The sequence below is a fragment of the Esox lucius genome, chromosome 7 (assembly GCF_011004845.1).
Source record: "Esox lucius isolate fEsoLuc1 chromosome 7, fEsoLuc1.pri, whole genome shotgun sequence".
Taxonomy (NCBI): Eukaryota; Metazoa; Chordata; class Actinopteri; order Esociformes; family Esocidae; genus Esox; species Esox lucius.
This window is the reverse complement of record NC_047575.1, coordinates 28,046,497-28,071,962: the sequence shown is the minus strand read 5'-3', so window position 1 is coordinate 28,071,962 and position 25,466 is coordinate 28,046,497. Positions and strand designations below refer to the sequence as shown.

Here is a 25,466-nt window from a genome sequence, read left to right as displayed (position 1 = left end):
AAAATCAAGCTCCAGTGTATTTCACATTACTCAAACTCCTTAATATTCTAAATTTGTATAAAAAACACCACAGTTCCACTTTATATAAACTATATTGACATGTTTTTACAGTATCTGGTAGTTACAGAGGAAATACAGTGTTGTTAGATACTTTGAGGAATATGTACTTACTATGACTAAGTTATGTGGTTGTCCAACATAGCTAAATTGGTGTCCCACATTGGCACACTTAAAAAGCAAAAATGTAAAATACAAATAATTTAAATACTGAGCTATAGTGTGTAGCAAAATAATCTGGGAGATATTATGTTGTACTGTACTATTTATACTGGTCATTTGTTTTGATAAATAAGGAGGCTCTAAGCCTTTAAAAAAATTATTTGTGCATAGAAGAAAACATTGGGAGGGACTATAGACCATAAGTTCCCAACAGGTTGATTGTGAGCTACTGGTAGCTTCATTAGTAGTTAACAAAACAATTCTAAATAATCCTGCAGTTGTTTTATGCTCCAACTCTCAAAGTTCTATCACGTGTATTAGACAATTATGATCTAATCAATGCAAAATTTACATTGCCCCTTCCCTCTTCTGCCATTAATGACTTAAGCCAAATCTAACAAAATCTGGCAATCAATTTTCAGCATGTTGCTTATGTTTATCCAAGTGGTACTGTAGTTTAATCACTCGAGGCAAGGCAATCCAGTTCAGCCTACACCCATCCAATAACGAACAGTGTGTACTGATCTCTGGGGAACCTTGAGCACTGGAATGCAACAATTGTCTAAATTACACTAGGATTATTTTCTGCTCATGCAGTCTCATTTCAATGCTAAATCGAAGGGGTTTTGCTTCAGTTAGATGGCATAAAAAAAGAGGTAAGCACCCTAACATTTTAGTACCTGCATCTGTAGCTTTTATTTCATTTAACATTTCACTTTTAGTGATTTAGTACTTAGTGTTATGAACTATGTTTAGTAGGGAAAACAACCACACATCACATTCATTGCAAGCATACCCTTGTTCATAAAAACAGCCAATATCAACAAAATTACTCCAATATCAAAACAGCCAACATCAACAACATTAATTTGCAAGGCTAAACAGGGGCTAGCTATTGGTGGAACGGGATTCATTTACCTGGCTCTTCTCTGGGCGTGTGCGCATCGCCTGCACTAACTGGTCCACTTCCTGGTTGTGCTCCAAGGCTCCCCTCAGGGCCTCCTCTGTGCTTAGGAGCCGTTGGCGAAGACGGGTCACTTCAGAGTCCAGGGCAGATGGGTCCAGCATAGAGTAGCGCCGGTGGTCTGGAGATGAGCCCCTCTCCCGGCCCTGAGAACATTTACATCACATGTATGATTCAATTGGGTGTTCATTTAGCCCATAAGGTAGAAAATAGACTTAGGAAGACAACAGAAAAGGAAAGGACATAGTAACTGGGAATAACAACAAATATCTACAATTTGTCTAAGTTCATAAATAAAGCATTTGTTGGACTGTCTCTCTATGCACACTATTAGAAACTGCAGCGTACACATAATAGCGTCATCAAGTTCTTTCATCTCTCACCCTAATCCCAACAATGGTTACTAGTGTATATAAATCCCTAAATTGGTGGACACATAATGTGATTCAAGATGGGCACTGTGATGGACATACAGTTGTGCTCATAAGTTTGCATACCCTGGCAGAATTTGTGACATTTTGGCATTGATTTTGAAAATATGACTTTTATTTAAGGATAGTGATCATATGAAGCCATTTAATATCACATAGTTGTTTGGTTCCTTTTTAAATCATAATGATAACAGATGTCACCCAAATGGCCCTGATCAAAAGTTTACATACCCTTGAATGTTTGGCCTTGTTACAGACACACAAGGTGACACACACAAGTGAAAATGGCAATTAAAGGTACATTTCCCACAACTGTGGCTTTTTAAATTGCAATTACTGTCTGTGTATTAATAGTCAATGAGTTTGTTTTCAGCCAAAAGAAAGATTTTGGCCAAAACTGTCAGAAGAATTGTCCAGGATACAAAGAAAAACCCACAGGTAACCTCAGGAGAAATACAGGCTGCTCTGGAAAAAGAAGGTTTGGTTGTTTCAAGGAGCACAATACGACGATACTTCTGCATGGTCGAGTTGCCAGAAAGAAGCCTTTACTGCGCCAATGCCACGAAAAATCCCAATTACAATATGCCCGACAACACCTTGACATGCCTCACAGCTTCTGGCCCACTGTAATTTGGAGTGACAAGACCAAAATAGAGCTTTATAGTCACAACCATAAGCGCTATGTCGGGAGAGGGGTCAACAAGGCCTATAGTGAACAGAATACCATCCCCACTGTGAAGCATGGTGGTGGCTCACTGATGTTTTGGGGGTGTGTGAGCTTTAAAGGCATGGGGAATCTTGTGAAAATTGATGGCAAGATGAATGCAGCATGGTTATCAGAAAATACTGGCAGACAATTTGCATTCTTTGGCACAAAAGCTGCGCATGGGATTCTCTTAGACTTACCAGCACGACAATGACCCTAAGCACAAGGCCAAATTGACCCCCCAGTGGTTACAGCAGAAAAAGGTCAAGTTTCTGGAGTGGCCATCACAGTCTCCTGACCTTAATATCATCGAGTCACTCTGAGGAGAACTCAAACGTGTGGTTCATACAAGATGACCAAAGACTTTGCATGACCTGGAGGCATTTTGCCAAGATGAATGGACAGCTATACCACCTGCAAAATTCTGGCCCTCATAGACAACGATTACAAAAGACTGCACGCTGTCATTGATGCTAAAAGGGGCAATACACACTATTAAGACCTAAGAGTATGCAGGCTTTGGAACAGGGGTCAGTAAAAAAACAATCTTTGTTGCAATGTTTTGTTTTATGATTGTGCCATTCTGTTGTGACCTACAGTTGAATGTGAATCCCATAAGAAATAAAAGACTTCTCCAAGGGTATGCAAACTTTTGAACAAAACTGTATCCCTGACCCTCCCTTCCCCTCTCACCAGTAGAAGCAGTTTGTCTCTCAGAGTCTTGATGTCATCCTGGAGTTTCTGCTCTTTCACCCTCCACTCAGCTTTGTGCACCTCTCGACTTAGATCTCTGTCTAAACCAGACGAGTGGCGAGGGGAATCCAGCAGTAACACTCTCAACTCATTCAGACTCCTGAAATATTAGGACAATACCGTAAAGAATGACGTTAAGATGCACCCTTGCCTTCCTGATTCAGGGTAGTCTGGTCCCAAACCTGACTCTGCTCTTGTCAACTCCAATGCTTTCTTTGAAATGACTATGTAATGAGTTGACAGGAGAGCAAGAGACTGGCAAACATAATAGCCTCAGAGTTGTACCCCCATTAAATACCATATCCTATATACAATATGCGCAAAGTGCTTTATTCAGATACCAAAATCCTAATAAAGGCTGTTTACACACGTAAGAAAAAAAATCACCAACTGCTTACTCTCTCAAACAAACCCACTCAAAGGAAGCTGTCTTGGAACAAGCATTTTGAGATAAATTACAAATTCAGAAAGAAGCCAATCTAAAAAAATAAGAAAACCAACCGTTATTCTGTGAGATGAGTGGATTGCAATAGGAGAAATGGAGCTTCTATGTTAACATTTGTTTCGTCAACAAACATCCTCAAAATTTGTTGAAAGTACACAAACATGAGTAAATTTACAAATTAATGTTGGTGTGTAATCTTTCTAAGAGTAAGCCTAATGGAACACTTGACAGTAACACAGCATTCTCAGCCATGACAGTGCTTTGATTTGAAGGGTGAAAAGGCTCTTTGGCCCTGATTGTAATCAGAATAATTGTCTCCGTAATAGCTTTAAACCTAAGTGGATTGATCCTCATAAAACTAGCGTACGTCTTGGTGACTGCATATCAAAGACAAGCTTCAAGTGTTTTGTCAGTCTTTGAAAACTCACAATTCTAACAGAAACCAATATATATGAAGAATGTGGCAGATTGACAAGAGTGCTTTATCAAAAATCACATCAGCTTTAGATTTATGCTAATTATTGGTTGGGGTAGTCGGGCAGGTTTGCAATGTTTCATTCCCTTATTTTAAAGCAAAAACACAGAGCTGTGATGGAAAATCAACAGTCCTTTCAGTGTCTTTCTCTCTCTTTCCTTGTTAAATTACCTCTCTTTCTTCAACAGCTCCTGGCTAATGACGACCAGCTGCCCCGATGCATCATGGGACTTCTTGGTCATGGACTCAAGGTCGGCTTCCAGGCGTATCTTCTCCTTGACAAGGGCGTCTGTTCTCTTCTCACCTGAGCGAACTTTTCCCTCCAAGGCTGGCGGGCCAAAAATGGTTGCAAATGGATTTTGTTAACTTTTACGTGTGTGAACTTGATGTGCTGCAGTGTTGAAGTTTCAAATATATATGTATATGTTTGAACAACTGAGGTCTTGGTAGTGGCATCATTTACCAGTTATCTGGGATTTGAGGGTTTCAACCTGTGATGTGAGACTGAAGACATCTTTGTCCCTTTTGTTCAGATTCTCCATAGTTTCTGAAAGCAAAAAAATCACTGTTCAAAAACTTTGGACTTTATATCTTACAGTAGAATCAACAGCCTGTTGAGGTCTGACACTTGAAATGCTTTACTATAGCAAAGGTTTGACATTAAGGGTCTCTAGTTTGACATTCTAATTTACTTAAAAATGTGTCCAGTAACCTTACAGTATCAGGTAATTAACATTAACAGTACCTTCAACATTCTGTTTTAGCTTCATCTTCTCCTCTGAGATGTCATTAATTTCTATAACCTGAAATTGAGACAAAATTGAGAGTTAAAAGCTGCATCCAGTAGAAATAAGAACTTAATTTGTTTATTGATGGCAAGGATGGTGAAATACACAAGGAATTAGAAAAGCTTAGATACTATATAATCTCAAAGATCCACAGTCAGTTAAGTAATCTTCGCCTATCTTCCATTCTGGAATTTTCATTATGTTAAGTCCTGCCTCCCTCTGCACTGTGACACTATTAAGCTCTGATTCCTGTTTAACAGTTCAAAAGTGGTGGAAACTGCATGGCAGGGGAGTACTCACCCCTCCCATGCAGTGTACTTTCGTGCAAAAGTAAAAATATTGAAATTGAAAATGAATCTAATAAAAGTTGTTGGTTTCAAAATAAGATTATTTTTGTATAAACAGTAAAAGTACCAATCATTCCTCCTTATATATTATTTGGAACATCTACCTTATCATTGCTCGTCCCTGCTGAGTGAAATTGGCAGTGCAATTTGAAGATGTTCAGAACCATGGAGAGCACACTCAAGCCAACCACCAGTGCACGCAGAACGTTCTGGAAACAGCTAGCAGGGCCAACCCCGCTCAGCTGTTTCCAACAGAGCCAATGGTGGGGGCTATGAGGATATCCAACAAGGTAAGCTCCAGATCTAAAGTACTAACTGCCTGTCTGTCCATGCCTCCCAATAGTCTGTTACAAGGATCACGCTGTGTAGCGACAGTTTCCTGACACACACCAGCAAGCCGGTGAGGGACCAGTGTCTTGGGTTGATTTGATATTATTATTTTTTATTGCAGCCCATTTTGGCCTGGATGTATAATATGTTGGTTATAAGTGTAGAATCAATATAAAATCACTTCATGGCTAAGTTCAGTTAGCCATGAAGTGTGAAAGTGAATGGTTTGGATGACATGGGACACAAATTGACACACAAATGACATAACGAACAATTTCAGAGAGCTATTTTGCTTCTTTTACAACCAGTGCCCAAAACATAAAAACACCTTTAAGCAAGCAAACCAACACAATTTTTTGGGATGGTGACAAGACAGGCGGACTTAAAAAAAACATGAGACGTAAGAAATGTTTTTGTGGTCAGATGGTTTAGCCAAAACCCAAAGCTGTACGTGCCCTGCCAATGCATCAAGACACACTATCCCAAAAATCACGTAAGGTGGTGGCAACGTCATGCTGTGGGGATGTTTTGAATCAAAAGGGACTGAGCATCATGTTAGAATTGAGGCAAGAATGTTTAGCAAAATATACAAGAAGAATGGATGAATGGCCAGAAACCATGTGTGAAAGTTTATAAAGTTTATATATAAGACTCAAAGCTGTTATTGCTCTACCAGATATTTACAAGTGCAGGTTGAATACCTTATGCAAGCAACATATTTTCTTACAAAATATACATAATTCACAAAATGAAACCAATGTCAACCTCAAATAATGTTTATAAATGTCACTGTTGTAAAATATAATACCAAACAGAAAAAATAAATGCATTATACTATTTGTAATAAAGTAAAATCCGAGGGTCAGGGGTTTGAATACTTTTGGAATGCATTGTAAAAGTTGATCAAACAAGTTGCTAAAAAACATGCAAAGTTGTTCAAATGATTATCTTCTTTGAAAGACAAATTTTAATGAATTACTATATTGTTACGCTAAGTTGTTTTAAACTTTGTTTCTGATCAATGAAATTATTTACTGACAGAACTTTTTTTTGAAATTTTTTGAAAATCTACAAATAAAGGCACAATATTGAATTCCCAAAGGAAAAAGACAGGAAGTAAGCATGCAGAGTGTTAAAATGTGACTGGAGAGCACCCTTGCCCTTGGTTAATCTTTCTAACCAGTTCTAACCAGTGCCTTCCAAATCGGACTTCAATCTCAGTTGGGACAAAGAAATCCACAGTGGAAATGAACACAATCTCCCTGGATTTACTGCAACCCAAGGGCAAACAAGGAAGTAATCTACACCGGTCACAGAGTAGGTCTTCACATAAACACAAATCAAAGTGTTTTTCTCCTTCCTAATATCTATTGATATGAGCATGTAGAACTGTGGGTAGGCTACATGATTTAGGTAATGGCCTATTACAGTTAGGATCACCTTGGTCTCTCTTTTAAATGAGAGACACACAACGGCAGCTGTCCAAGTGCTGGGAACTTCGGCAGATTGAACAGAAAGGTTTAAAAAGTAATACTCACCTCATTCCTCTCTTACTAAGAGAAAGGAAATATAGGCAAGCTTGAATGGATGGTGACTTTTGGTAACTCAACCAGTACGTTTCCAACAGAAGTTTATAATTGTTTTTACCTGCAATAAGAAATGTTACCACACTAGTCTTTACACTAAAGACTTACATTGGCTTCCTGTGGCATGTGGTCATCATGCAATGCCTGCAGCTGGTTCTCAGTCACCCTCAGCTTCTCTTCTAGGCTATGGATCTCGGCCCGGCTCTGGGCCTCAGCTTTCTGCAGGGCCTCATAGTCCTCTATCTTCTTCTCAGCCAGTTCCAGGCGCTCCCGGAGCTCATCTTGAGCCCTGTCCTGATCGCAATGCAGCCTTTCCAGCTCATTTACCCTCAGATGGGCTTTTTGGAGCTCCTCTCTGGCATCTCTCAGCTGAAGGGCCTGTTGTGTGGTCCTGGCCTCCGTCTGGGCCTGGTTCTTCCAGTTCTGGCTGCTGTCACCCAATTGGTCCACAGCATACTGAAGGCGTGAGCGCAGATCCTCACGCTCCTTGGTCAGCATGGCCACCTCAATCTCTTGCCTGGCCTTGAGGTTCTCCAGCTCCAGCTGGTGCTCCATGCGCAGACTTTCCAGACTGGTTATGAGCTCCTGGGGTTCCTGGCTCTCAGCTGAGCCATTACGGCTCGATAACGTGGCCTTCAGGTCTTCCAGGGAACGCTGGTGATCATTGACAAGAGTGTCTAGTTTGACCTTGAGGATAGGTGGATTCAAGATTATTAATACTGAAACACGCCCTTGCACACATGGAAAGTTAGAGAGGTCAAAATCTAGCTATGAAGGTAATGACTGATTACCTAACATATTTAAAAAATAAATGGCTAATTGGATGAAATTTCCTTGATGTTTTAACAACAGTGCCTCTCACCTTCCAGTTGTCCATCATTTCCATGTTCTCTGTGGTTGCCTGCTGGAGTCTCTGTTTCAGCTCAATGTTGTCGTGGCTCTGTTTATCCACCATGGCTTTCAGTCTGTCTATCTCCTCCTGCCCCGCTGCCACTAATGCCTCGTACTTCTCTCTCAGCTGAATGCTCTCCCGGTGATGTTCCCGTCCCACTGTTAGGAGCTGCTCCCGGAGCATGAGGGTCTCTGACTGGGCCACCAGCCCCTGGGTGGGATCCGCGGCCTCGGCTGTTTTGGAAGGGAAGTCTGGGTCCCGGAGTTGGACCTGGAGCTCCTCAATCTCAGCCCGCCGCAAAGCCAGCTCCTCCTCCAGTTGGATTACGCGGCTCTTCTCTTCAACTGTACTTTGCTGCGGAAGGACACACAACCCATCATTGCCTAATTTTGTGTCAGTAATTCAACAGGGATGACATCATGCCTGAATCAGAATGATGTGATTCAAACAACAAATGTTATAAAAAAAAACTTAAACAGAGCATAATAATATGAGACTCCAACTTGGGCATATAGACTACTAAGCATTGCAGAGGAAATCTCTTTACTTGAGTAAACATTCTGCTCACAAAACAAGGCTCTAAGTCAGCAGGTGCAGTGCAACCTATAAAAATATGAAGCCTAAGGAAAATGAAAGGGAATGCAAGCCATTCTCTATAAGGTTGTCACTCTAGAAAGCCAAGCAGATGCACAATGCCCACAGAAAACCCCAGACATAACATTACACATAGCCAACCCCAGACATAACATTACACATAGCCAACCCCAGACATAACATAACACATGGATAGGCAATCACTAGGAGCACACACAGCAGCAAATAAAGTGAGAATCTTTCAAAAGTTCAATTAAAATGACAGCACTCCATGACTGATTGAGCAGACCTCATGATCCACAGTGCATAGTTGTTAATACTGACCACTGTGAAAAACGCAATTCTACCTTGAAACGGTTTCTAGGAAAGGACAGGAAAGTTCCCTAGTAGTATTCAGACCATAATTAATTGTAAGAAAAAAGCAAGATTAATTTTGCAAGATCGACGTTGTCAACAATAGACAATTGTGAATCAAACAGTGTGTATAGCAGAGCAGCACAGCTGAACGGAATGACGAGTCCACTTTGTTTCACCTTGGTTCTCTTACCCAACCTCAAGAGGGTAGCATCAAATCTGCTTCTTCCCTGTAGGTAAAAGCAGGACATTTGTAGCTATATACAGTGTAACATGTTATGTCCCATTGTCTATGTACTTAGCCTTGTGTCTGTCAAACTGACTGTGCAATATGACTATTTAACTGATTGTGGTCCTCAGCAAATCTCCCAATGGTACACATTTTTTTTATTATGCCAAAATAATAATTAGAAATGTAAATGTAACTGACTATAGCTGGTAACGTTCCACCAGTTAATTTTCAAAACTTGATTTTGCAAGTCAGCGAGGAAAAGAAAAAGGAAAAAGTTATTTCTACAGATAAGAGGCAAAAAGTGGACTTGCAAACTGACAGAGATTGCAGTCTCTCCAACACTCACAACTGATGGAAAACAGAGTGGAAGTGGGAGTGCCAAAGGGAGATAGATAAAGGGTGTCTCACAATTGGCAGACTGCTCCCTATACAGTATCTACTTTTAAAATTGAGCATCTTTTTAAATTGTTGCTGAATTTATTTATTTATATTGGCGCTGGTTGGTATGGTTGGTGGATTTTTATTTCCCTATGTTTGCATTGTGTGTTTTAAATTAGTTTTTGTTTGTGATGCCCGTCTTGGCCAGGACATTCCTGAAATAAAAAATAAAAATAAATTATATTATTTATATATTTTCTTTTATTCAAGCTTTATTTATCCAGGAGGACTCATTGAAATTACATACATATACACACATATGTACACTCAAAACTTTCCTTTTCGACTTTTTTGAAGAAAAAGGCACAGTGTTCTCATATTTTTTCCCGAGCTGTTTATATAGTGCATTGCTTTTGACTGGGGTTCATAGTGTAGTGCACTATATAGGGAAGTAGGTGCATTTGGTGGGGGTGGTTTTCTGTGAGATGTTGAGTTCATAGTTTCAGGGAATCTCTAGGTTTTTAGGGTACAGAGCTGCCATTATAATGGAACACTTTGATAGCAGAACTATTTGTCCTTATGAAATTGTTAAATTTTTTATTTTTTTGTCTGATTCCCCAGAATAAAATAGTGCACATCTAGTATTCTGTTCTCACCTCAAATACCATAATATACTATTTGTTAATGAATTAAGAATTAAATGTTTCCCTCAATATGAAACCAAATATGATGTTCTAAATAAATCAGGGCAATCATAGATTGTGACTGCAATCTATGCTGTTTCCTTCATGAGTGACTACTTTAGCAGAACTTGAATGAAAGTGCAGGGCAGGAATGACAAGGATTTGAATGTCCAACTGCAACCAAAATAAAAGATACAGTGGAGAAGCTCAAATGAAAATAGCTACAGGCAGGGGCTCTAGGCTGGGCTACTGCAGCTTTTCAGGTTACCCTCTTCTCCTCTAATTCTTTCTGAAGCTTTTCTGCTCTCGACTTTTCAAGGAACAGATTCTGCTCAAGCTGCCGAATACGGGCATGCTCCAATTTCGTCTGAGTCTAAAGAGAGGGAGAGAAAAAGGAGAAAGACAGACAGTAGAGGAGGAAAAACAAGACAAAGGACAGAAACCTGTGCAGATTGTAGAAATGTGTGAAATACACATGGGATTGTCTGTTACAGCAGTCAACAGATAAAGAAGGAGCAGACATATTATTCACAAAACATATAGTGTCCCTTTGTTCATCTTTGCTGACCTACTGTTTGACTCAGAATAAGTTGTGGTCATTCCTTGCTAGCATTATAGGGTTGCAAAAAATGTATCACCTTTTGCTAAAGTAACCTTATTATCATGCATTATTATCCCTTGAATGCATGTTCATCAAATAATAATTAATCGAAGCGTTTTACCAAACGATGAATAAATACCTCAAGGTCTCCTTTGGTGATGGACTCCTCCTCCACTCTGAACTGAAGGTCTTCCACTTTCCTATAAAAACATGTCAAACACTAAGTGTCATTAAAGAGTTGAATGCGATATTTCACAAACGGCATACAACATTTCAATGCCAGTATACTTGATTGACAATAACATTACATTGGAACCAATGGAAGTGTCTCAAAGGTGAAAAATCCCCCCAAATGCTCAAGCTACATCAGGTGCACTTGAAGTATGTGAAAGTGTTGGGCATGGCCCAGGTCCGATCGTAGTTCAACTATGGCACCCTGTATACCTTATTTACAATTAAAGGATCTAGCAAAGATGTAGTCTTTCAAATCATAGTTTTAGTGTAGCAATGCAGCGTTATTTTAATCTACTAATAACAGGTCCCTGGTAAATCAGGTTTTTGCATTCTTATAAACAAGCATTTTGATTCCATAAAAGTTGCTGAGACATGCTCTAATCAATTAAATATTTGCATATTTGTGCCAATGAAATCTTCTGTTCACCAGTAATTTGCCCTCAGAAGTTAAGTACAAATCAGCTAGATTATATCATAGAAATCCCCAAACATGTACCTTTTCTCTTCTTCAAGCTGATTGGCCAGCTCTACTTTGTCCTTTTGAGTGTTGGCCAAAAGAGTTTTTACTTGCTGGAGGTTGTTCTCTGTCTCTGTGACATACTGAAATCAGAAAGAATCAGATCAGTTATCTTTCATACATACTAATGAATGAATCATGTTTCAATTGTCCAGTCTACAGATTACACATTGGTTTTCTAGTCACAGATGTATCTTATCCCTGTACTATTAAAGCTTGTTCAACAGAGAATTACCTCAGTCAAAAGCACAACCAAAGCACATTAGAAATACATTTATTTACAAACATAAATTCTGAGCAAAAAGTACTTGGCCCCTTCAGAAAAAAGCTATTTATCTGGACAAGTGCTTATTTGCTAGTAAAAACACAATATAACAAGAATAAATACAAATTAAAGCTGCAAGCAGCATTTATCGGGGTTCAAGCTGTTAAGGCCTTTAAGCACCCAAACATCAAAAGACATTATGTTTTATTTAGCAAGCATTTAACCACTGAAATAATAAATGGAAAAGTCCATTCACAGCCAATACAGGCATTGTAGCATTGGAAATGTACGTTTTTCAAAGCTTTTTGACAGTTATAGTTGCACCTATTGTCTGATCTCCACAAAACTCTGCATGCTTCTTCACTATGTTATGACACATATGCTCATCTATTTTTGTGAAGTTTGGGGTTTTTCTATGGGATTTATTGGCTTTTGAGTGTATTTTGTCCTGCCACTTGAATAAATTATCCTGTTACAGCCAGGCAAATGGATTTTTTTTTTTTTTTTTGATAATTATTGATCTAGAGAGTCCAGAGAATCATCGTAGACCAAATTGGTTCCGAAAGGCTGAAAGTCCAGGTACTAGTTCGCGAAAGTAGGTTTTTAACATATTCGCGAATATCAAATGAACAGTTTGATTGACAGTAGTGGTTCTTGAGGCAAAGTTTTTCAGCATGAGGAGATCTATCAAGTGATATGCATTTTTTGACGAAATTTGTAACAACTCGTGATTAGAGAGCCTTAAAACTCGTTAGCGCCAACTAGTGGCCGATTTATTTCAAAATTCTTACAGACCTCTAGGACCTTGTGCCAAACATGCCCACCAAGTTTCGTTCTGATCAGAGTATGTCAACCTGGTTTAATAGGTGCTCAAATCTCATTGGCCAATGGCGGCCATGTTTTTTGAGATACGCCAATATCCTCTTAGGCATACATGGCCCCTTGGGGAAAGACACTGCATACCAAATTTCAAGTAATTTGGACAAACGGTCAGGTGTCTATACATTTTTCGTATTATTTTTCGTATTATAGCGCCACCATGTGGCCAATCGATGCAGTTTTTTTTACTGTGACCTCAGACTGACTTCTAACACATGTATACCAAGGTTGGTGAAGTTTACTTAACTACTTCTTGAGTTATAGCCTTTTTAGTAAAATAGGCTCCTCCCACAACTTTAATTTTGCGCCCCCTAGCGACCATGAATCGAAATTTAAACTTTTTTTTGATAATTATTGATTTTCAGACTCCATAGAACATTTCTACACTGGTTTGGTTCCGATCGGGCAAAAATCCAGGGACTAGTTCGCAAAAGTAGGTTTTTGACAAAATTCAAAATGGCGGAAAATCTATCATGGCGGAAATGAAATCGGAGATATACGTTTTGTTCGTCTTGAGCCAAGGATTACAGGGATATAAGACACTTGAGTCTACGACATACGGTCTAGGAGTTATGACCACTTTCGTGCTTTAGGTCGCTATAGCGCCACCTATGGGCCAATCGGGCTCATATTTTGATAACCTCTCCTCGATTTTTGTACTACCATATGCCAAAGTTTCAAAGCTCCAGCTCTTACGGTTTGGGCTGCACGATGCGTTTTACGGCAGAAGAATAATAATAAAAATCTGTACAATAACAATAGGGTTTCAGCACTTCGTGCTTGAACCCCTAATCAGCACTTCGTGCTTGAACCCCTAATAAACAAGAATACAACAGTGGAAGGCCCAAAAAGATTTCCGCATCTGCTGAATAGTACTGGTACTTAAAGGTCATGTCCTTGAGGGACAAAATGAAATCAAGTGAAGTGTTTGCTCAAGATCTGGTCGAGTTATCTGACACCAGAATACATGCTATGTGGAACAAAGTCTTACAATTAATATAATTATTTGATTAGCAAAAAAGTTATCTTTCAGCACAGTAAGAACACAAAGACAATAGACTTTAAAATGTTGCAATACTTTTGACAAATACCTATAGGCCTTTAGACAAAAGTTTTGCAGTAGGGTGAGGTGAAGCAGTTATGTCCTCCTCCGCCCAAATACTGTTTCAAGGGCAACAGTGTCATGTGAAATACCTCTTTCACAGTCACTGCATACTGCCCAATTATACTCAATGGGCTCTGATCTAATTTTGGATGCAGACACACTGTCCTTCCACAGCCAGATGGCTTATATGGTTAATTACCATTATCACCACACATTCTGAATAAAACTAAAAACTCAGTCTAACATATACAGTACCATTCGACCTCTTCTGGTCAAAGATCCTGACAAAAGTGATGGCTAGTCACAGCAGTTCAACAGATTTGGAATCAGGCTCGACATACAGTGGACCCCGGGAACACTAGCTGTTGCTGCTAAATGTAACATTCAATGTACCCATAACCCAAATGTTATTCTTTAAAACAAAATTCTTCCTGTTTCACAAAGTAATCACTGATTTATTGTTTTTGTTATGCAAGAACAATAGAATGTTTGTGTGCTATTTAATTAATTGTCCTTGCCACATTCTTGTTTAAGTCTTTCTAGGGAAAAATGACATCCTCTGAAGACTTTCAAGTGAAATTAATAACAATATATGATATTTCCTAGCCATGTGCCTTTGACACAGTATAATGGGATGCATCTATTTTTGTATTGCTAGCCCTAGGCCAAGATCCAAGTTCCTGCTATAAACACTGTTTTGCGATTTGTAGAGAGCGCTGGACTTGAATTTGTCCCTGACATAGAAAAACATGTGGCTAGCAAAAATAATGCATGGGAGAATACATGTTGCTTTTAATTACGCTAACAGAGATGCTTAATTCCCAGGTTAGGACCACTATGATTCTAGTAACCAAGGCTAGTCAATGTAAAAGTGTTTCCTTGCATGATTGTGAACGTGCTTGTATTTGTTTGTGCGCAAATGTGACAAATATAGTGTTACACACCCACTCTGCTACACACAAGGGTTATTTTCGAACCAACTCTCTGAATATTTGGCATGGCAACAAGTGGGAAGGAGATGTTTGGCATGACACCTACCTGTAGTTGCTGGGCTTTGAGGGCACTGAGTTCCTTCTCCACCTCGCAGATGTGGCTGGTGGCCTTGGCAACCTCGGCACGCTCAAGGTCCCTCTCGGCCAGCAGCTGCTCAATGTGTTGCTGCTTCTCCTTCAGTGCCTCCTGCAGCGCAGTGGTGCCCGAGATTTTGCGGGCGTATCGTGATGATGTTTCTGTAAGCTATGGAAGGAAAGAGGGAGGGGAGAATGGGTAGGTAAAAGATGAATGAATTGGAAGCAGAAAAACAATATGGGGAGAGGGAGGGAAAGAGAGTAAGAAGGAAGTGAGGGGGATAATGTTTGAGGTCATTGGTATTGCAGCATTACACATGAACTAGGCGTGTGTACGTTTACCTCGGAAACCATGTCTTCATCATGACCCCCTTGTAGGTCTGGATAACTTTGTAATAGCCAAAACAGACTGAATGGAAAGAGTTACCTTTCAAGAACCCCGACCAGACGTGCTGTTTTATGTTATTAAGACTTCTTTCAGAACGGCTGGGACATCATTTTCAGTTGTTCCGTATGATAGTTTGCAACATCGCAGAAAATGAAGGAAAAATTATATTCTACTCTGCCAGAAGTGTGCTCTATACAAAAAATCTGAAAGCGTGAACATTTTGATGAGGTTTTAAGCGGTTATTTCCAGAATATTTCCATGCTCTGTTGCACCAACTACAACAATCTAGTGAGGACATCTGGAGATCCTCCAAGCAAGGAATTTGACTGGTTTGACATCACTGATTGGGTTCCTTCCCCTATTTTGCTATTTTTCCACAATGGGTTTTGAGTCATGGTTTTTGAACAAGGCTACATATGAGCAAATGAATACATTTAGGTGCTAAATAAAACAAAATGAAGGAAAAAAGAGGATTTGGCATAACCAGTTATTTAATTCCTGCATGGATCAAGGCTTTCATGAGTATTGAGGTATATGTAGTTTAGGTTGGAGACATTTTAAATCACACACAAATTAAGCATTCAGGATTCAAAACACCCGGTTAACAAGTCCTGATATCGTCCATGAAGCACAACTGCCTATACTAGTTATCTGAACAAGTGATAGTAAGAAAGTAGTAAAAATAGTAAAAAAGAATAAAAGAGGGAACTGATGGAAAGCAAAACTCTCATGCTGATGTGCTTATATGTGCGTGCGCATTTGTGTGTGTATGGGTGCAAGTGTCCATGTTCAGCAGTATGAAGACAGAAACTGCCTCTTATTATGAGATCCTATGCTTCAGTACATTCCACAGCTGACTGATAGTGAGCAAATAAACAGTGCATGGCTGGGATGTGAAGGGTCCTTGATAATGCTGAAGGCTTTCAACTATTGTCATTTTGCATAGATATCCTGGAAGGGTGGGAGCCTGGTTCCAGTAATGCCTTGAGCTATCTTCAAGATACCCACCAGCTGTTTAGCACACAGATATGCTATCCAACAGGGATGCCATCTGGGCCAGCAACTTTGTGAGTGTTCACTCTTTCAAGAGTATTGTCTGCTTCGGACATCAAGAGCATCTGGTTTTTCGTAGAAAAGCTTTCATGATTGGTTCAGTATTGTTTGCGAGTGTAGAACGTGTTGAGCTTGATGTCGGCAAAATCAAGCTGAATTTACCTTGGAACTCCGCAATTGCTGGTTCTCCACGCCACGTGACACAAATATTAGTCATTAAACATATAGTACTAGTCAAAGATTTGATCAAAATCAAACTCAAGAGGTTGTTACCTGCAATGCATTTCAACTAACAGGTGTGCCTTCTTAACAGTTTATTTGTGGAATTATTTTCCTTCTTAATGCATTTGAGCCAGTTATCGTGAAAAGGTGGGGGTTGGTCAAGCGCGAGGATGAAACTGTCTCTCATGAGGACTCCCACAGGCGCTTAGGGTCATTGTTGTGCTGGAAAGTCCAAGAGCATCCCATGCACAGCTTTTGTGCCGAAAAATGCTAATTGTCGGCCAGTATTTTCTGATGCTGCATCAGAAAATACATGCTGCATTCATAATTTTTTTTGCCATAAATTTTCACAAGATTTCCTATGCCTTTAGAGCTCACACCCCCCCAAAACATCACTGAGCCACCATCATGCTTCACAGTGGGGATAGTATTCTGTTCATTATAGGCCTTGTTGACCCCTCTCCAAACTGATTTTGGTCTTGTCACTCCAAATTACAGTGTGCAAGATCCTGTGAGGCATGTCAAGGTGTTGTCAGGCATACTGTAACCGGGCTTTCTGAAATCTTTCTTGGTCTACCTGACCAAGAGATCCCCGAATCCACTTCTTAATAAGTGATTGAACAGTACTGATTGGCATTTGCAAGGCTTTGGATATATATTTTATATCCTTTTCTATTTTAATAAAGTTCAATTTCCTTATTACGTAGGTCTTTTGACAGTTATTTTCTGCTCCCCATGGCTCAGTATCTAGCCTGCTCAGTGCATCCATGTGAAAGCTAACAAACTCATTAGCTATTTATACACAGACACTAAATACAATTTCAAAAGCCACAGTTATGGTAAATTAATCTTGAATTGCCATTTTCACTTGTGTGTGTCACCTTGTGTGTCTGTAACAAGGCCAAACAAAAGGCTATGTAAACTTTTGATCAGGGCCATTTGGGTGATTTCTGTTATAATTATGATTTAAAAAGGAGCCAAACAACTATGTGATAATAAATGGCATCATATGATCACTATCCTTAAATAAAAGCATGATCAGTCATATTTTCAAAATCAATGCCAACATTTCACAATTTCTGCCAGGGTATGCAAACTTATGAGCACAACTGTATGTCTGCTGCAGAGGATAAGCTGATTAGTTACCAGCCTCAGAAACGGGCAATTAACTGCCCCTCAGTTTGCATCCCAAATAAATGCTTCAAAGGTTTCAAGTAAAAGACACATCTCAGCATCAATTGTTCAGAGAACGGGATTTTATGGTTGAATTGCTGCAAAGAAACCACTAATGAAGGTCACCAAAAAGAAGAGACTTGCTTGGTGAGATGCAGAGTGGGTGAACGGATGTTCTCTGCCTGTGTGGTTACCACTGTGAAGCATGGAGGAAGTGTAATGGTGTGGGGTGCTTTGCTGTTGACACCGTCTATGATTTATTTAGAATTCAAGGCAAACTCCACCAGCATGGCTACCACAGCATTCTGAAGCAATACGCCATCCCATCGGGTTTGCGGGTGGTGGGACTATCAGCAATAAGGACAGTGATGGTGCTGCATCAGATGTCCTGGCCTCCTCAATCACCCAACCTCAACCCAATTGAGATGGTTTGGGCTGAGTTGGACTGCAAGGTGAAGGAAAAGCAGCAAACAAATGCTCAGCATATGTGGGAACTCCTTCATGACTGTTGGAAAAGCATTCCAGGAGACTACCTCAGCTGGTTGAGAGAATGCCAAAAGTGTGCAAAGGTGTCACCAAGGCAAAACGTGTCTGCTTTTTAGAAATGTAAAATATAAATGCATTTTGATTTGTTTAATACTTTTTTTGGTTACTACATGATTCCATATGTGTTATTTAATAGCTTTGATGTCATCACTATTATTCTACAATTTGGAAAAAGTAAAAATAATCAATTATCCTTGAATGAGAAGGTGTGTCCAAAGTTTGACTGGTACTATAGATTCAAGCGTTAGTCAGTATTTCTTTTTGTATTCTTAATGGATTGGCAGACTATATATTAACTTCTAAGCATCACGCATCACAGAGCTGACAGGATACATTATGACATTGAATGCTGGAGATGCTCAGATGACTAGATGCGTAGATGACTGATTGTGAGCAAGCAAGAGCGTGATAATTAAAGCACCCTAATGCTTGCTGTGTGGAAACTGTTAATTAACTCAAAGCACTATATACACAACTATGATATGCTTACCCTTATAAATATGAAGTCTGACACACAACAGGGAGGCATTCAAAGTACAGAGACGTACATTCCAATTTTGTAGACACTATCCAAAAAAACGTAGCAATTTGGGAGTACAACAACATGTTTCTGATCAATTACAGCAAACCATGCTCATTTCAGACATATTTGATTGGGTGTTAGCAGCAAAACACATATTTACTTAAAAGTTATTTTTGTTAGTATCCTTACAATTAATATAATTATCACAATGATACATGATAAGTGCTAGCTCGCTGTTGAAATATTGTTTGGAGAAAAAAACACATTTGCATTTGTGGCTGGTAGAAAGATCTGACTAATGCAAAAACATTTGGCAGATGGGTTAATACCTGACCAATGCAAAAGTAAGTGTTTGGAAGGGTGACAATGCTCAACTAGGGGAGGGGTTATGGTTGAAGAGGGGTAATGCATGACTAGTACAGGGATGATACTTCACTAATGGGTAAGGTTTGAGGAGGTTTTCTAATATGTATTCCAAGGATACTCCCTGGTCCTACAACTAGAGCAACAGAGGATTCCGGAAAGTGGGTTCCTGTGAACCGCAGTGTACACTGAGCCCCTGAACTACATAGATGTGCACCATGGCAATGCACAAGCAATATTAACTAAACATTTAGTTAGCTCATGAGCTAGCAAGCTAACGAAAATGGTGGGAGACAATGAGTCGCAGCAGGTGGAAAATCATCTTAGGAGGAGCTAGAATATTATAATTTCCCACACAAAATACCTGATATTTGTCATAAATTGCAGTTTTAGAATATAATCATTGTGTAATACCATTGTGCAACCACAGGATGTCATACAAATGCCTTCAAATCTATTACAAAGATCACCATTATAATGTAGTATTGACAGGTCAAAAACATCCCGCCAATAAGAAAATTACTGGAACATTTTCAATTTGTGTGATACAAGTAGTGTGCTTTCTAGTCTCGGCTTTATGCTACCTCTACATACACATGGAAATGTGGTTATTTGGCATTTTATTGGCCAAAATCGGTTTTTGGGAACCTAAAAATGATCTCTTATAACACAAACATTTTATTTAAAAAATTATTCTAGTAACCATATTATTTTTTCTAATTATAATTTTTTTACTGTGAAGGACTGAAGGGGGCAAGATTCAATTTATATTTTAAATTATACATTTCTGAAGCCCTAGTGTTAAACACTCTAGAAGCATTATGTTAGCCTCCAGGTATACCTTTTTTCTACGCTGTCCTCCCTAAGCTCTTAACTGATGTGCACATACCACCCCATTAGACTTGCAATACGTTGCTGTGTGTGTGACAATGCATGCATGTGGATCTCTCACCAGGCCCGTGCGGCTGGGTCGCCCACCCACTGAGGAAGCCACAGAACTAACAGAGCTGATGGATGAACTGCTGGGGCTGTGCGCCAACGATGACACTCCCATGGCCATACGTTTGCTCTTTTTGGCCTTGGCCGGGCTCGTGGACGGGAAGCCAATGCGGATCACCTTGTGGATGGGCGCAAACAGACCAAACTTGGGTGGGCACTGGAAGTACCTGGGTTAAATGACGGAAAAGGATAGGAGATGAGATATCTTTTCTAAAAGAGAAAATGTAACAGATCCTGCTCAGTGGGTAGGTACTAGTGGTGTGCACTAATGTGATTTAATATGATTTAATTTCAAGGATTCTTGTGATACTAAAAAACACTGCAGCTACACAAGTTAAGAACACACATTGCCTTATGCTCTTAGCAGACACTGATCACATTTCAGTTTTCATGCAAGTAAAGTTAACGTCTCGTTAATGTTACACGCCATTTGGAGGTTATGGAGAGTAGATAATCAGCTAAAATAAAGACAAGACTTGGACATGAGACTGCATATGAAGTTAAACAAGACGTGACTTATTTCCAAGACAGGCGACCACCATCTCAATTAGTTCAATTGACACAGGTTAATTTATAGACACAGTGATGGTAAAAACAATCAATTCACTCTCTAACATTAACTAAATAAAACACAACAGTGGTAGTATGTTCCCTAGTAAAAAATGTAACAATTCTCTTAACATGGGTTTAACTCAAACCATTGTCCTTGAACTAACACAAGACAAATGAGATAAGTGGATCACTCACTTCCTGACACACAGAATACAACATGTGACAACGGTTAAGACCATTTTGTACTCTTCCTCCCTCAGCACTGGTGTGTTGCAAGGATAGATGCTCTCAACACTTCTCTTCTCACTAGGTTCCCACAGTTTTCTCTGCAGCATTACACTCATTAATTTCCAGATTTTTCTGGTGACATGATGATTGATCCATCCAAAAATTATCTGTGACAACACAGTCTAAAAGTAGCATACTTTATTTTTGGTACAGTGGTCACTGGTCAAGTTAGAATGTTTCATGGTTTTGAAACATCTCTGGTGACATTCCATCATAGGCAAAACCACACACAGCCTGTAATTTCTCCTCTTTTCAAGCCCAGGATGGAGACAGGAAGACACACACATACACAATGATATCAGGGTGTTACTATAACATATAATGATTGTAGTAGAGATGGATAAAATATTTTAGAGATGGATAAAATATGTTATATTTAAACAAGAAATAAAATAAAAACATGACTTGCCCTGAAGTCATTGCAAAAGCAAATGTCAAAAGAATAAGAGAAGCAAGCAGAAATGTGTTTACAGTATGTAATGCATTATAGAGGGTGTCCACGACAAAGAGAGATAATGACAAAACAAAGAAAGAGAACTATCAAGGGGGAATAAACAAGAAATGCAGACAGAGTATGCGTTATATACTCAAGAGCAAGAGCGTGCACGATTGCGGGATAGAGAGACATACAGAAGGAGTGAGACCTTGGGAGACATAAACACCAAGGCAGAGAGAGAGGGGAGAAGAGACAGACCTGGTTCCAGCCACCGCACCGTCATTCTTCCCCAGGGGCTCGTCCAGCTCCACACCACACCACTCGCCCTTGGCAAAGTCAGTCTCCCCCACGTAGCGAACAACCCCTGTCTTAGTGCCCCCCACCTAAAAACACAAAGGAGCATGAAGGTACGATGCAATATATTAATGATTAATGATCATGTCCAGAATGCAATGCATATCAAGAGAAAATACAGGGAAACTGTTCATTTGCATGTCGAGCTCAACAAGGGGTTACCATACAGGCCCATGTCCCAGTTACCTGCCAGCCCTAACGCAGACTTCTTACATAAATATCTAGCAAAAGACTATGTTAGGTTGATGATGAATCAGAATCTCCTCTTTCTATTTAAGACAGGTTGCAACCTTCCGTTTCATCAAATGCTACACTTTAGCTAGTTCAGAATCACACATTAATGTTGATGCCTCCAAGATCACTCCATTTGCCTTCATTGTTTGTTCCGGCATTTAAAATAATCACTGATTTTAATTATTATTTTGAGTTGTGCACAAAAGTTTGCATACCCTTGGAGAATTGGTAACCATTTGTGCCATTTGTAAAGAGCAGGCAAAACAGGCAAAACATGTGAGCAGGCAAAACGTCTTTTATTTCTTATGGGATTCACATTCAACTGTAGGTCATAACAGAATGGCACAATCATAAAACAAAACAAATAAAAAAATTCTGCATACCCTAAGTTCTTAATACTGTGTACTGCCCCTTTTAGCATAAATGACAGCGTGCAGTCTTTTGAGGCCCCACATTCTTGCAGGTGGTATAGCTGCCCATTCGTCTTGACAAAATGCCTCCAGGTCATGCAAAGTCTTTGGTCGTATTGGAAGAACCGTACATTTGAGATCTCTCCAGAGTGAGATCTATCTTTCTTGGTCTACCTGACCTTGGATTGGTATCTAGAGATACGCAAATGTTCCACTTCTTAATAAGTGATTGAACAGTACTGACTGGCATTTGCAGGGCTTTGGATATTTTTTTATATTCTTTTCCATCTTTATAAAGTTACATTACCTTGTTATGCAGGCCTTTTGATAGTTATTTTCTGCTGCCCATGGTTCAGTATCTAGCCTGCTCAGTGCATCCACGTGAGAGCTAACAAACTGATTGACTGTTTATACACAGACACTAATTGCAATTTAAAAAGTCACAGGTGTGGGAAATTCACCTTTAATTGCCATTTTCACCTTATGTGTGTCACCTTGAGTGTCTGTAACTATGTCAAACATTCAAGGGTATGTAAACATTCAAAGGTATGCATTATGATTTAAAAAGGAGCCAAAAAACAATGTGATAATAAATGGCTTCATATGATCACTATACTTAAACGAAAGGATAGTGATCATATTTTCCAAATCAATGCCAAAACTTCACAATTTCTGCCAGGATATGCAAACTTATGATCACAACTGTGTTATTATATTGAATCAGTATGAGTCATAATCCCCTAAAACCGTGCAGCAAAACTGGAAAAGCTTCTCTTTTTATACGTACACCATTCATTTCTTCCATAGGCAATTTTTGGATCAAACCTGTGTTTCCAGTACACCCCCTCACTATTTCGATAACTGTGTAAATTCCTATAGGACAAGTTCACTTTAATATTGGCTAAATGTAAGCAAACATATTTTGTGTAGAGTTAATTGAAGCAAAAATGTTGTCCTGATGACACTTACATGGTTATCAAAATGCTGAGCCGGCATAAGCCTATACAAAACTCAGAACTTATTTGAAGCCATTCTAAAATTCCTAATGGAATGATTTAATACTGAAATGTGAAAAGAACCAACATCACATTTAGACTAGACTTTCTATGGTTTTATGCAGGCTATAAATTGTGGAATATTTCAGTCTCCAGGGGAGGGTCACTTCTTTTTATCAAGTGGTCATGGAGGGTCACATGAAAATGTATTTTGCTGAAGGAAGGGCCCCCCGTTTTCATTTCAGAGAAATACAACTTTCTCCAGGCATCCCTAATTATAAATAAGATGCAAAATTAGAGGAGACAGGTGTGGTGTATTAATAAAATGTGTTAATAAAATGATTCATGAGTAAAAAAAGAAAATACTTTTCACCCTGTCAACTCAGGGATAAAATCTGGGAATCTTTATGTTACTGGTCAGATCCTCTAACAACTTGGCTACCTGTCACACCTATGCTACTATACATTAGTACTGTACAGTATATTTAACATACTGACACTACGGGGTGTCTTGGGATGACTTTAAGAGTTGACAACCCAGTAACAATGCAGATGTGTAATCATGCATGAGTGGAAAAGCTGATATGGCCTACATTCAGCATCTGAAAAGAGGTCACAGCCCATTACACTAGTTCAGTCAGACAAACTGAAGAACGGCCAGCAGGTTTGAGATCTGTCTAAGCAGACACCCAGCACAATCAGTTTCAGCACACTGGAATGAATGGTTTTGACATACATTTGTTTCTTATAAGTTGTGGAAGACATCGACATCAATGTCAATACAAAAAATAAATATATGCAAGAGACCACTATCATTCTGTTGATCAGATCTATCACATTTTTATATATTGGTTAATTTCTGATAATTTAATGTAACTCACTATTAGCACCAACATTAATTGTTGAACACCAATGAATTTTTTTTGAAAAACATTGAAAGATGTTCAGATAACTTTTTCTTTGTTTCATCTATGGAATAATAGGGCCACATTGTTAATTTAAAAACAATACGTCTGTGATAGAAAGTGAAGTCATCAGATTACTATTACAAAATTTGAGTACTGGAATGTTGTCATTACCTTCATTGTCATGTAATCTGTAATCAATGGGCAAATAGTCATATACCCTTTTCTCAATCTACAAAACTAAAACCACAAATAAACCAATATAATAATACAGATTTTCAATTCTAAATATTATCTCTTTCAACATCTACAGGATATGAATAGCTTGCCAAACAATTACAACATCTAATCCAGTATGTATTTCTTACTCAAAGATTCACAAGGAGCATAACAATGAAATTGAATCTAAATGTGTGTGTGTGTGTGTGTGTACGGTAGTTTCAATCTGATGGCAAAACCTGGCATAGCTTTCACGCTCTCCATCTCCCAAAGGACTGTCCTGTTCTTTCACAGGCAGACATATTTATTCTGCTTCTGGCTATGAGAAGATTTTGTTTTCTAAATGATATGAGATGGCAACCAAAGGCAAATATGAAATATAGTACAATGATATTGCTGTACAAATGAATGATAGCACTTCATAAGGCTTCTCTACGTAGAGAAATCGGCTACATTTAAACATTTGGTAAACAATGACTAATGTCATCATAATGTACTATTAGCAGATGCATTATGTACAGCTCATGTTACGTTATATTCTATAACACAGGCGCTATTAATTGCCAATAAACATCTACAATTACATCCACAGAATATTATGACAAGGCTGTATAATGCCTCATGAAGTAAAATAATATAAAGCCCTAAAACCGTTGTCATAGCATCTTAACGCATTATAAAGAGAGAATGTTTTTTTGTATGAGAATGTAGTAGACAGGGAAAATGTCTGTCACTGAATGAGTTGGAGGAGAATAGCGCTTTTGTTCTCTTCAAAACATCTGACTCATGAATACTGCCACAGTGTTTTGGAGTCACCTCTTCTCACTGATCCGGAGACACAAGAGAGCTTTTTGTGAGTGGGCCAGAGAAGAAACTACTGTAAATTCCTTAATGGAAACAGCAATGAGCATATATTACAATTAGCATGTAATTCCCAATGGATTACAAAGTTGTATTCATA

The 25,466-nt window shown here is 39.1% G+C and overlaps 1 protein-coding gene across 4 annotated transcripts in view; it reads right to left on the bottom strand.

The window, feature by feature from the left end:
- Positions 1–25,466, bottom strand: part of clip2 (CAP-GLY domain containing linker protein 2) — a 43,198-nt gene that overhangs the window by 4,012 nt on the left and 13,720 nt on the right. For 2 of the 4 annotated variants that reach the window (XM_020048559.3, XM_010902287.4), the window contains exons 4-16: positions 21,647–21,771; positions 20,066–20,279; positions 14,817–15,014; positions 11,509–11,612; positions 10,918–10,978; positions 10,446–10,550; positions 7,907–8,290; positions 7,153–7,731; positions 4,739–4,796; positions 4,457–4,540; positions 4,165–4,321; positions 3,014–3,173; positions 1,138–1,329 (exon numbers count right to left, since the gene is read on the bottom strand). In XM_020048559.3, the coding sequence (XP_019904118.2) occupies positions 1,138–1,329; positions 3,014–3,173; positions 4,165–4,321; positions 4,457–4,540; positions 4,739–4,796; positions 7,153–7,731; positions 7,907–8,290; positions 10,446–10,550; positions 10,918–10,978; positions 11,509–11,612; positions 14,817–15,014; positions 20,066–20,279; positions 21,647–21,771 (2,421 nt within the window). Of the gene's footprint in view, positions 1–1,137; positions 1,330–3,013; positions 3,174–4,164; positions 4,322–4,456; positions 4,541–4,738; positions 4,797–7,152; positions 7,732–7,906; positions 8,291–9,063; positions 9,115–10,445; positions 10,551–10,917; positions 10,979–11,508; positions 11,613–14,816; positions 15,015–20,065; positions 20,280–21,646; positions 21,772–25,466 lie in introns of all 4 variants that reach the window. The other 2 variants (XM_020048560.3, XM_020048561.3) reach the window with 2 other exon arrangements.